Here is a 12,727-nt window from a genome sequence, read left to right on the forward strand (position 1 = left end):
ATCTATGCTGTCGTTGTTTTGTCAGCTCTACTATCCTCTCATTGAATGATACTAGGAAGTCTGAAACCCCTTACTACTAATTTACATTATGAATGGACGTTATACAATAAAGTAATCTTCTTCAAGTAAAACTTCTTTCCTTCTTCTTCTTCTTTATTCAGCGTAGCATACATGCAGAGATTTTCTACAGGGCCCTAAAACAGATGAAAGGGCTTTAGTTATCATAATCTTTGGCCCTATTCATGAAATCAAAATGGATGCAATTGCGCCCCCATGAGAGTATTAAGGGGAAAAAACAGACAAGATTAGAGCGTATGCAAACGACAATGACGAAGAGCACAGCTTTTGCCTCTGTCAAAAAAGCGGCAAGTGTCGAATACATGACGTAGAGCACCATTTAGTTGACAAACCGAAGATGGCGGAGTACCTGGCCTCCATTTTCGGAACAGAGAAAGACAAGTAGGTTATTTCGTCTTTTTGTGAAACTGCTGAAATAATAATGCTAATAAAATGGCTATTCTGTAGAACGTGCACGTTTTAACCCAAAAAGCTACCAGGTTACTTACAAATACGACTGCTACTGCACCCGTTGCTTTTCATTCAGACTTGTGTGGCTAGCTAGCGTAGCTTCCTGACTATACTGTAGAAGGCTAGTTAACTTGCTTGAATGGAGGAGGAGGCGGCGGCTTGGTTTGAAAATGCGGCATGTGCTGCGTCGCGTCAGTATCCCTCCAAATCGGCCAGACTAAGCTAAATCAGTCTTTATTTTCTAGATCAATTTAGTATCGAATGTTTTACGAGTCAGTAGCTAAATGGTTTGCTAGTTAGTATAACCTCAAAGTTTGGTTTGCTAAGCTAATCTGCGGCTAACTAGCGTGCTACTGTAGCTAGCTAACTCTTTAGCATTGTCTCGAGACGACTCCAGTGGCTAGGTTGGCTACTGCACAAGTATACACCGAATCATGTTTTTGTTTTCCATTGTAGCTAGCTAGATGCAGCAACAAACCTATACAAAGCGAACACTAACCTAGCCATTTATCAAAATCTAATTTGTTTACTTTCTTGTCCATGTTCAAGGGTCAATTGTTCATTCTACTTTAAAATTGGAGCGTGCAGACATGGGGACCGCTGCTCTAGGTTGCACAACAAGCCAACTTTCAGCCAGGTAAGCGTACTTCTATGTCTTGAATATGATTAGCTAGCTAGGGGTTTATGGCAAGCAATTGCCCGATGCTAGTGATATAGCCCACTAGAACGTATCAGGACTTCCTTAGGTTTCTTTGTTAGCTAGCTCGCGTTACTGATTATACTCACATTTGATTGTTTACTTGTTTGTGTGGAGATTGGACTTAACCTTGTGTAGGATCAAATAATCATTCATGAAGTACTGAAACATGCAGTGTTGTCAATTAGCCCTAATTCCATTCACGTGTGCAATGTTGCTTCCATGTTCCAATGGGCCTAGGTACATACTGCAATAGCTTCATGTGGAAGAACAGGTTGCCGAGCAGATGTAAAGTAGACCAAAATGTTTGCCGATCTGTTTCCACTAACCCTGTGCACGTTTGCATTTCAGATTCCACGATTGGCTTACCTACAGAAGTATGTGTATATAACATTGTGTTCTGTTGCCTTTCAGAGAACCTGCATTATGATTGATGAGGATAGGCTTGGTAGCATGTCAATGCTTCTCAGTCAATATTTATCATCAGAAGAGAAGCAACTGCTGTTGGTAGGGTGACCACATTTTTAAAATACCCAAATGCGGGACAACAGGATGATTTTGCGAGACGTAGGCTATACTGTCCCACGAACGTGAATACATTTTTTTTTTGCAGCTGCACCAGGGTAATCGAAGCGCATGAAGCCTACTCTTTTTCCGGGCTCGCACAAAATTTGGTGACGCAAAAGAGACCATGTGTGACTGTTATGAAAATCAGGGAATATTTGGCCATGGAACCATTTCTGGTTTGTCAGAGAATTTAATACATTTAGGAAGGAAGACTTAAAACGGGATTGAGTGAAGTAGCAGCAATTACGTTGAATGAGCATCTGAGTATGGAGTGCCTTACAAGTGTGACAAAATTACCTTCTGTCAGTCTAATATTTACTCTTGTAGCTATTCATCAGAAGCAAACTTTTTGTAAGTAGTTTACTCACTGTCAGCAGCAAATCCCGAAAGGATATGACATGTGATTTTGGTTGACAATATGACATTGGTCTTAGTCTCGTCTTGCGCTGTGCAGAATATCAGAGATCCTCAACGATTGGAGAAGTGTTCAACGTTACCAGGACCACGGCCTTATAATATATCTTGTCAAAAGTGTAACATGACTACAAAAGAGACGGTTAAGAATGTCAATTCTCATCAAATGAATAGGAAATCTGACTTAAATACAGACATCTAACTTTTTTGTAAATTAGTGGTGTTTTAATTGAATTTAAATGTGGGAGTGTCCTGCACAATCCGGGATATGTGGTCACCCTAGCAGCTGGTAGGCTAACGCTGATTATGGTATGCATGATGCAATGGCAGATGGCACAACCTTGATGAAATGAAGTAGTGTTATCCTGAATGGTATATATTTTCCTCCAACCTGGGTCTTTTGACTATGCTCACATGGACATGAGGCCAACCTGCTCCCCTCCTATAGACGGCTTGCCTGGCTCTTTGGTAGACATTTGATGGACACGGTGGCAGCTCAAATCCCCTGTCCTTGTGCTTCATTAAACAGCTCAGCCACTTCATATCGAAAGACTCAATCTGACCTAACCCTAGGTCTCCCAACTCAGGATAGTTGTGCTTGGCCCTATGCGAACCATGAGAAACAAAACAAAGCTTTCTATCAGTAGACTGATTGGATGATCCTCCTCTACCAGAGCATGTGGGCGGAGTTGAGCCGGTCAGAAATCCCGCTCATGGAGTGGTGCTTGCGCGGCGATCCACGTCCTTTCCAATTGCTCCGCTAAAAAACCGCTCTGCAGACACAGAAGGAAGAGAAAAAAACTGCCGCTCCATTCGTTTAAATCACAATTGAACAAATAATCCTATAAACATTGAAAGCTCCTTGAAAGAGGTAATATGCCAGACCTATTGAGCCAAAATCAATTATGGCATATTGTATAGATAATAGAACCAAAATGAGCAAAACTTAGTTTATAAATACTTTGCTACAATAACACTCTTAGCTAGCTGCCCCCCTCGTTCCTTTCTGTTAGCATGTGCATGTAGTAAGTTCCCCATCATGCTTTCGGGATTTCTTTCAGATTCCAAAATGATAATTTTTGGGGTGTAATTCTTTACCCCCTTTTTGTCCCTGATTTCGTGTTCACTATTTTGTCTCGTCGCTGACACTCCCCAATGAGCTCGGGAGAGGTGAAGGTCGAGTCGTGCATCCTCCGAAACATGACCCGCCAAGCCGTGCTTTTTCACACCCGCTCGCTTAACTCGGAAGCCAGGCGTACCAATTTGTTGGAGGAAACCCCGTTCTACTGATGACCGAAGTCGACCTGCAGGCGCCTGGCCTGCCACGAGTCACGAGCACGATGAGCCAAGTAAAGCCCCCCCAGCCAAACCCTCCCCTAACCCAGATGACGCTGGGCCAATTGTTACGCCACCATATGGGACTCCCAGATACGGCCGGTTCTGACACAGCCTGAGATCGAACCCCAGGCTGTAGTGACTCCGCATCACTGCGATGCAGTGCCTTAGACCCGGGAAGCCACCAAAATGATTCTTTAGTTGTGACACTACATCACTGCAGTCTCTCTTGGTCCTTCTCGTCTTTGTAAGTCACCTTGATTATTATAAAAAAATAAAATGTAATGGAAATAAGTAGCATACTTGATGTCAGTAGCTAAAGCAAGGGGCTATAGCAGCACACAGGTAGACTACAAATGCATGCTGGGCTGGGCATGCCCTGAGCTCGGGAATGAGCGCTATTGGGAATCGGGCAAGAAGGCTGACGCTCCAGCCTTTGGAAACTCGCTGCACGCTCCGGTCAAATTGAGCTCGCTCCGTTCACATTCTGTCCTCTACCCCAACTTCTCTGAAATACAGCCCATAGATTCTAAGGAGAGATTCGACTCCTAAGTCAGTAAACACAATAGGGTATTTACGTCATTAATCAGGGACCTAGACTCATTTGGAATTTACACAAATTTAATGATTTATCTCTTGTATTCTTGTCATCCTGGCAGACCATCTTGATTCAAAACATCTACCATAACCCCCAAAACAGTGCACAGACGGCCGACGCCTCTCGCTGTAAGTCCAAAGATCTGTTAGCCTCAGGGGTTCAGAAATCCCTCCTTTCCCCCCTCCTGCTCCCCATATGTAGGTCACGTAGCAGCCGAGCTGTGAGGGACTGCCTCACCTCTGTTAGCAGGGAACCCAACATTACAGTACCTCTCTCACACTTCGGCTACTGTAACTGCTCCTCCCAGTCCCCACCCCGAATGGCAAACCATTACTATCAGATAAATAAACAGGATGCTCCTCAATCTCTGTTTTGTATCGTCAAATATTTCTGTTTCCTCTGCCTCAGTCTTTGACCTCTTATACACAATCTCTCAGCCACTCAAAACATATTCCGTTCTGCTATAGGCTATGTTGACCAATTTAAATCCCAAACTACCTTGAGCACTATAAATGGGTAGACCTAGTTGCAACCCTCTACTGTGTGAGCAGTACCCAGTGTTGAGCCCTGTCTTACCAGAGCTGATGCCTCTCCTCTCACACAGGTAGGTATGGCTGTGGACTCTCACAGGAGACTCTGTCTGGGCCACGGTTCTGTTCTCTTCTGATGACTGACTTTCCAAACAAGGACCTCAGAACTAGCCAAACACCTCCCTCCCTCCATAGCCCAGAGATGGCTTCACATGTGCTTACTTAGATGACTTTTGTACTGTGGCCTATTCACAAACAGCTATTTTCTTTGGGAAAATGTGTTGGATTGAATGATCAACACATAAATATACCAGAGTCCTTGCTACAACTCCAGTAACACTTGTCAGTAATGTCTCTTTTTAACTGGCATTACTTTGATTCGTTCTGAGTTCCTTGTGATTGCAGCCTCCTGTGAAGCCCTGGCAGAGACGTCTGTGGTCAGGAGACACGCCATTACCTTCTCTTTCAGCATTTCAGATCACACCATGCACTCTGGTTCAGAGCAGAGTTCCATAGAGGGGACTAATGAAGCTAGTTATGGCTTCAAATGTGTCCATTGAGGAAGTATTAGCTGACCCAGTGTGTTCTCTTCAGGGCCTGTTGTAAGGAGCATGATACTTTATCTAATTTAACTTTCTTCCCTCAAAACCCCATTTCTGCTTGACATGTATCACAAAAATGTTTGTTTTGTATTTCAGACCATTGCCCTGTTGAACATTTACCGTAACCCTCAAAACACTGCCCAGTCTGCCGATGGTATACGCTGTAAGTTCCCCCTACATTTGCAAGGCCCTGCGGCATGGACTGCTCATTATATTATAGTTATCTGGTGTACACCTACCTACACTACAACACCCCCATTATATTATACTGTTATCTGGTGTACACCTACCTACCTCCATACTACAACACCTCTATATTATACTGTTATCTGGTGTACACCTACCTACACTACAACAACACCCCCATTATATTATACTGTTATCTGGTGTACACCTACCTACCTACTACAACAACACCCCCATTATATTATACTGTTATCTGGTGTACACCTACCTACTACAACAACACCTCTATATTATACTGTTATCTGGTGTATATCTACCTACACTACAACACCCCCATTATATTATACTGTTATCTGGTGTACACCTACCTACACTGAAACACCCCCATTATATTATACTGTTATCTGGTGTACACCTACCTACACTACAACACCCCCATTATATTATACTGTTATCTGGTGTATATCTACCTACACTACAACAACACCTCTATATTATACTGTTATCTGGTGTATATCTACCTACACTACAACAACACCCCCATTATATTATACTGTTATCTGGTGTACACCTACCTACACTACAACAACACCTCTATATTATACTGTTATCTGGTGTATATCTACCTACACTACAACAACACCCCCATTATATTATACTGTTATCTGGTGTATATCTACCTACACTACAACAACACCCCCATTATATTATACTGTTATCTGGTGTATACCTACCTACACTACAACAACACCTCTATATTATACTGTTATCTGGTGTATATCTACCTACACTACAACAACACCCCCATTATATTATACTGTTATCTGGTGTACACCTACCTACACTACAACAACACCCCCATTATATTATACTGTTATCTGGTGTACACCTACCTACACTACAACAACACCCCCATTATATTATACTGTTATCTGGTGTACACCTACCTACACTACAACAACACCTCTATATTATACTGTTATCTGGTGTACACCTACCTACACTACAACACCCCCATTATATTATACTGTTATCTGGTGTACACCTACCTACACTACAACAACACCTCTATATTATACTGTTATCTGGTGTATATCTACCTACACTGAAACACCCCCATTATATTATACTGTTATCTGGTGTACACCTACCTACACTACAACAACACCTCTATATTATACTGTTATCTGGTGTATATCTACCTACACTACAACAACACCTCTATATTATACTGTTATCTGGTGTACACCTACCTACACTGAAACAACACCCCCATTTGCCAGGAAACAGTAGCAATACCTTAGATTTTTTTTCCTGGGAAACATTTAGTTTGTTTTTAGTAGCCTGGACCTGAATTCAATGTGCCCAGACAACACCCAGATGCTATTATATTATATTAGCTAAATCCAAACATGTACACTCTCATCCCCTGGAGGCATCACTGATGTGAGCCTGGTGTGATGGGCTCAGTGTGGGTAGCTTTCCCCATGGCACACAATAATGCTGTTATGCGAAATATAAATGATGAAGTAATGTTTGCATCATGGAGAAGGCCAGACATGTCACTTGATCAATAGCTCTGAAAAGCATACCATTCTCACAGACCCCCTCTGACTGGCAAGATATCAGCTACATATTTACCTAGCCATTATATTGCTTCTTGCATGAGGGTCATTCAGTTTAATACCAAGACCACAGGCAAGGGAGAAATGGGGAGCCGTCTGTCCTGTCCTTCAGGTTGAACGTTATGGGTAAAATACTCCTGAAATGCAGTGAATGTTTCTGTATATTTCTAGACTTTCAACTTCTAAAATTGACTAGTTTGCATGCATTTCTTGCTCATACTAGCTTCGTTGGGACTTATTTTCAGCACCAGCCAGCTCCACTTTCATACTAGCTTCGTTGGGACTCATTTTCAGCACCAGCCAGCTCCACTGCCAGTGTTCTCAAATGCCGTCATTGGAGCTGGCTGGTGCTGAGACACTGTCATTAAGGTTGTTGTTCCAAAGTGGTGTCATCTTAACGTATACACAAACTTGGCTTAATTGATACAAATCTAATAGATCGCTGGCCTGATTTACTAAGCTGTTGCACCATTGTAATGTTTATCTGGGGATTTCCAAGGGGGATGAATTAACGGAGTTAAAATGGTGGCTATAGGATATGTGTGAAACGTACACAAAGTTAACTTGTATGTTAGTTTCATGGTTCAGCTTGGTATGTTGTCTATATATTCTCTTAAGTCGTTGGATGTGAAATTGCACTGATGCAGATGCTTAGTGACTCTGCCTCCTCCGCCTAGCTGCTTTCTGACTGGTTATTTGTTCATGGTTTTAGGTGCCGTCAGCGATGTGGAAATGCAAGAGCACTATGACGAGTTCTTTGAGGTGAGTGACCTCGGCACGAGATACTTGTGATGTTTCACCTCATCTCTGCCAAACCTGCCTGTTGCGCACCGTATCAACCTCCTCTCTCCCATTTACTTTTCACAACAGGATCAATACTGCTGTGCCAATATTGTCCCTGTTCACTGATGTGAAAGGGGCAGTATTTGTACAGTAGAGGATATGTAGTTGGGTAATGGAAAAGACCCTCAGTGAGTCTTGTCAGCCATGTAGAAACCATGGGTATGTTCCACATTGCAGATGACTTTGAAGGCTGATGTACAAATCGCCTTGTATCATAAATAACTACTGAATAATATTTGTAGATTGCTCGGTCACAATTTATCCATAATACACCGTGGTTTTGATGCTCTCAAACAGGGCCTGTCAGTGCATTATGTCATTGGTTTGACCTGCGGTGATGACCTGTCCTAGAGTATTAATAGAATCATGTTGGTGTCGTTTCCAAGAGCAGACTGTTGTTTACTGCGGCTGCTTAGAACGCACTTAAAGAAAAGAGTCTAGACTAGTGGGTCTCTAGATAGTCTAATGATAAAAGGATCTAGTTATTCATTGGATCTCTAAATAAAGTGTTGGTTTCATGAGCTGAAATAAAAATATCCCAGGAATGAACCACACGCACACATTTGTGTACAATTTCGTTTACATCCCGGTTAGTGAGCATTTCTCCTTTGCCAAGATAATCCATCCACCTGACAGGTGTGGCATATCAACAAGCTGATTAAACAGCACGATCATTACACAGATGCACCTTGTGCTGGTGACAAAAGGCCACTCTAAAATGTGCAGTTTTGTCACTCAACACAATGCCACATATGTCTCAAATTGAGGGAGTGTGCAGTTGGCATGCTGACTGCAGAAAATGTCCACCAGAGCTGTTGCCATAGAATTGTATGTTAATATCTCTCATTAGCCACCACTAATATCGTTTTAGAGAATTTGGCAGTACTTCCAATCGCAGACCACGTGTTTGGTGTCGTGTGGGCGAGCGGTTTGCTGATGTCAGCGTTGTGAAAAGAGTTCCCTATGGTAGGCTTATGATATGGGCAGACATAAGCTACGGACTACTAACACAATTGCATTTTATCCATGGCAATTTGAATACACAGCGATACGTGATAAGATCCTGAGGCCCATTGTCGTGCCATTCATCCACCGCCATCACCTCGTGTTTCAGCATAATGCACTACCCAATGTCACAAGAAGCTGTACACAATTCCTGGAAGCTGACAGTGTCCCAGTTCTTCCATGGTCTGCATACTCACCAGACATGTCACCCATTCAGCATGTTTGGGATGCTCTGGATCGACGTGTACGACAGCGTGTTCCAGTTCCCGCCAATATCCAGAAACTTTGCACAGCCATTGCCGAGGAGTGGATCAACATTCCTCAGGCCATAATTAACAGCGTGATCAACTCTATGCGACGGAGATCTCGCGCTGCATGAGGCAAATGGTGTTCACACCAGATACTGACTGGTTTTCTGATCCACGCCCTACCTTTTTTTTTAAAGGTATCTGTGACCAACAGATGCATATCTGTATTCTCAGTCATGTGAAATCCATAGATTAGGGCCTAATGAATTTATTTCAATGACTGATTTCCTTATGTGAACTGTAACTCAGTAAAATCTTTGAAATTGTTGCATGTTTCATTTCTATATTTTTGTTCGGTGTAGTTCTTAGTGGATCTTTTAAAGTGGGTCTCCATGGTGCTGCTTTACTTATCAACCAGTGATTGTTTTGTCACACATGACCCTAACCCCATCTTCTGACCCTAACCCCTACAGGAAGTCTTCACAGAGATGGAGGAGAAGTACGGAGAGGTGGAGGAGATGAACGTGTGTGACAACCTTGGCGACCACCTGGTCGGCAACGTCTATGTGAAGGTGAGGGTCAGAGATCCCATGTCAACCATGTTAAATTCTCCCTGCATCCATCTTCAGTGTGATTGCGTTAATTTGTCTGGAGAAACAGGAGAAAGTCCTGTTTTTATAGTAGCTCGTCTTTGGGTTCATCGGAGCATAAATCTGTCTAAAACATGGCCTCTCCTCTCTCTCTCTCTCTGTGTATAGTTCCGTCGGGAAGAGGATGCGGAGAAAGCGGTGATGGACCTGAACAACCGCTGGTTCAACGGTCAGCCTGTCCACTCAGAGCTCTCCCCCGTCACTGACTTCAGGGAAGCCTGCTGTCGGCAGTATGAGATGGGGTCAGTGTCCATCTCTCTTTCTGATGAATGTCTATACACTGCTGTGTGTGCCAGTCGGTGTACCTGCAACAGTAACCAGACGCCTTGTTTCACCACTGCATTCCACCATATTTTTCCAGTTCCACCATGTAATCAGTAGTCCTAAAACCATTTTCAACGTAAATCATTTACACCAAACGGAAAATGTTTTACACCCGAAAACTAGAGTTTCTATTGGACAAATTCAGAATCCTCCATGTTCCATTTTCTTCCTAATGAATACACCCTTGGCTTGAGGCTTAAGTTGCCACCTCTTATCCGACAGGAAGAATGTAGTCTTGTTTCCCTGCAGCATATAACTATATAACTCCGGCTGTGTTGGGAAATGGCATCCTATTCCCTATGGGCCCTGATCAAAGTAGTGCACTATATAGGGTGTCATTTGGGATGGTGCCTCAAGTGTTTTTCCATTGGAACACCCATTGTTTGCTTAAAGGCTACAGTTGAACTGTTTGGCTAACTCCAGCAGGATACATGTAGCTAGCTAGGCCTCTGCTTTGGAGTGTAGGGTGGTAAACGTGATAGTCAGTGGATACAGGTGGAGATTGGAAAAGCTTTTCTCACACGCGGTAACAGTATTAACCCCCTGCTTGCCTACCATCCACAGAGAGTGCACCAGAGGAGGCTTCTGCAACTTCATGCACCTGAAACCCATCTCCAGGGAACTCCGTCGGGACCTGTATGGACGCCGCAGAAAAGGGTAGGACGCATTCTAAGGAATGTTTGTATTCCAGGAAGACCTTGTTCTGTGTCACGGTGAACATTTGACTGTTTCATGGGATTGAATGGTGAAGCATCCAATACTGTACTTGGCAGTGGTGTAAAGTACTTAAGTAAAAAATACTTTAATATACTACTTAAGTTGTTTTTTGGGGGTATCTGTACTTTACTATTTGTATTTCATTGCTTTAACTTTTACTACACCACATTCCTAAAGAAAATGATGTACTATTTCCTCATGATATATTCCTTGACACCGAAAGGTACTCGTTCCGTTTTTAATGCTTAACAGGACGGGAAAATGGTCTAAATCACACAAAGAGAACATCCCTGGTCATTCCTACTGCATCTGATCTGGCGGACTCACTAAACACAAATGCTTTGTTTGTAAATGATGCCCGAGTGTTGGAGTGTGCCCCTGTCTATTCGTAAATGTAAAAAAATATATATATGATTTGTGCCGTCTGGTTTGCTGAATATAAGGAATTTGAAATGATTTTTACTTTTGATACTTATGTATATTTTAGCACTTTACTTTTGATAATTATATTTAAAACCAAATACTTTTAGACTAATACTCAAGTAGGATTTTGCTGTGTGGCTTTCACTTTTACTTGAGTCATTTTCTATTAAGGTATCTTTTACTTTAACACAAGTATGACAATTGGGTACATTTCCCCACCACTGGTACTTGTGTAGTTGACTAAAGTAAAAGTCTCATTTTTAGTTGAGGTTTTTGAGTATTCTCTAGGCTGGTTAAGTTGTGTGCTTTGGTTCAAGCATTTTATTTCTCCCTTTCTAGCAAAGGAGGAGGTGGTGGAGGAGGAGGACACCGCTCTCGCTCGCGATCCCGGGAAAGGCGTTCTCGCTCCCGAGACCGTGGCCGTGGTGGCGATGGTGGAAGAGGTGGCGGACGAGACCGCGAGAAACGGAGGTCCAGGGACCGGGAACGTTCTGGAAGGTTTTAAGATGAGCCAAGACCTAATTATCCCCCTCTTCCAACCCCTTGTCCCCCCTCCTCCTACCTCTCTCTCCCGTGATGAAAAATGTGTGTAACATGTTGGAATCCTCGTTAATTTCATTTATTTTATCCCTTTTTTTAAAGACACAAATACAAGCTTCCGTTGCTTTCTCAATAAAACAGACTTTGTAGTGATTCTCTGCTGTGTCCTCTTTTGTTGCTGCAGTTGGACGGTGTTGGAGTTACAATCTATCAGGGATAAGACTGGGTGAAAGGGTTTACTGCACGGGCCAGGGCTCTCCAACCATGTTCCTGGAGTGATACCCTCCTGTAGGTTTTTGCTCCAGCTCCATTTGTAACTAACAGTTTATCAACCCAGAGGATGGTAGCGCTCCAGGAACAGTGTTAGAGAGCCCTGGTATAGGCAATGAGCTTAAATCCCTCTGCATTTATCACACGTTTGAATGTAATGTATGCAAGTGTGGCTGATGTGAAATGGCTGGCTAGTTAGCGGTGGTGCGCACTAACAGTGTTTCAGTCGGTGATGTCACTCGCTCTGAGACCTAGATGTATAGCTTCCGTCCCTCTCCTCGCTCGAACCAGGGACCCTCTGCACACATCAACCACAGTCACTCACAAACTTGTTGTTCCCCTTGCTCTGCAAGGGCCGCGGCTTTTGTGGCGCGATGGGTACTGTGGTTGATGTGTGCAGAGGCTCCCTGGTTCGAGCCCAGGTTGGGGCGAAGAGAGGCACGGAAGCTATACTGTTACACATGGTTTCCCCAAACTTGGTCCTGGGGCCCCATCTGGGTGCATGTTTTGGTTTTTATCCTAGCACTACACAGCTGGACAGAGTTTGTGTCTGTTGGTTTTGGGGGTTTTCCTTTCAATTAAGACCTAGACAACCAGGTGAGGGGTGTTCCTAATTAGTGACTTA

General features: G+C 43.2%; 1 protein-coding gene across 2 annotated transcripts; it reads left to right on the top strand.

The window, feature by feature from the left end:
• Positions 1-327: 327 nt before the first annotated feature.
• Positions 328-11,988, top strand: LOC109890508 (splicing factor U2AF 35 kDa subunit-like). 2 transcript variants are annotated; one of them, XM_031813296.1, is made up of 8 exons: positions 328-459; positions 1,078-1,165; positions 5,368-5,434; positions 7,795-7,844; positions 9,652-9,750; positions 9,937-10,070; positions 10,717-10,809; positions 11,632-11,988. In XM_031813296.1, exons 1-8 carry the CDS (start codon positions 416-418, stop codon positions 11,795-11,797), a joined length of 741 nt encoding a protein of 246 aa, XP_031669156.1. In that variant the 5' UTR covers positions 328-415; the 3' UTR covers positions 11,798-11,988. The 2 variants fall into 2 exon arrangements, with proteins under 2 accessions (XP_031669156.1, XP_031669157.1); XM_031813297.1 differs by having other exon boundaries at positions 404-459; positions 1,078-4,267.
• The last annotated feature ends 739 nt before the right edge of the window (positions 11,989-12,727 follow it).

Source organism: Oncorhynchus kisutch, unplaced genomic scaffold (assembly GCF_002021735.2).
Source record: "Oncorhynchus kisutch isolate 150728-3 unplaced genomic scaffold, Okis_V2 Okis05a-Okis16b_hom, whole genome shotgun sequence".
NCBI lineage: Eukaryota > Metazoa > Chordata > Actinopteri > Salmoniformes > Salmonidae > Oncorhynchus > Oncorhynchus kisutch.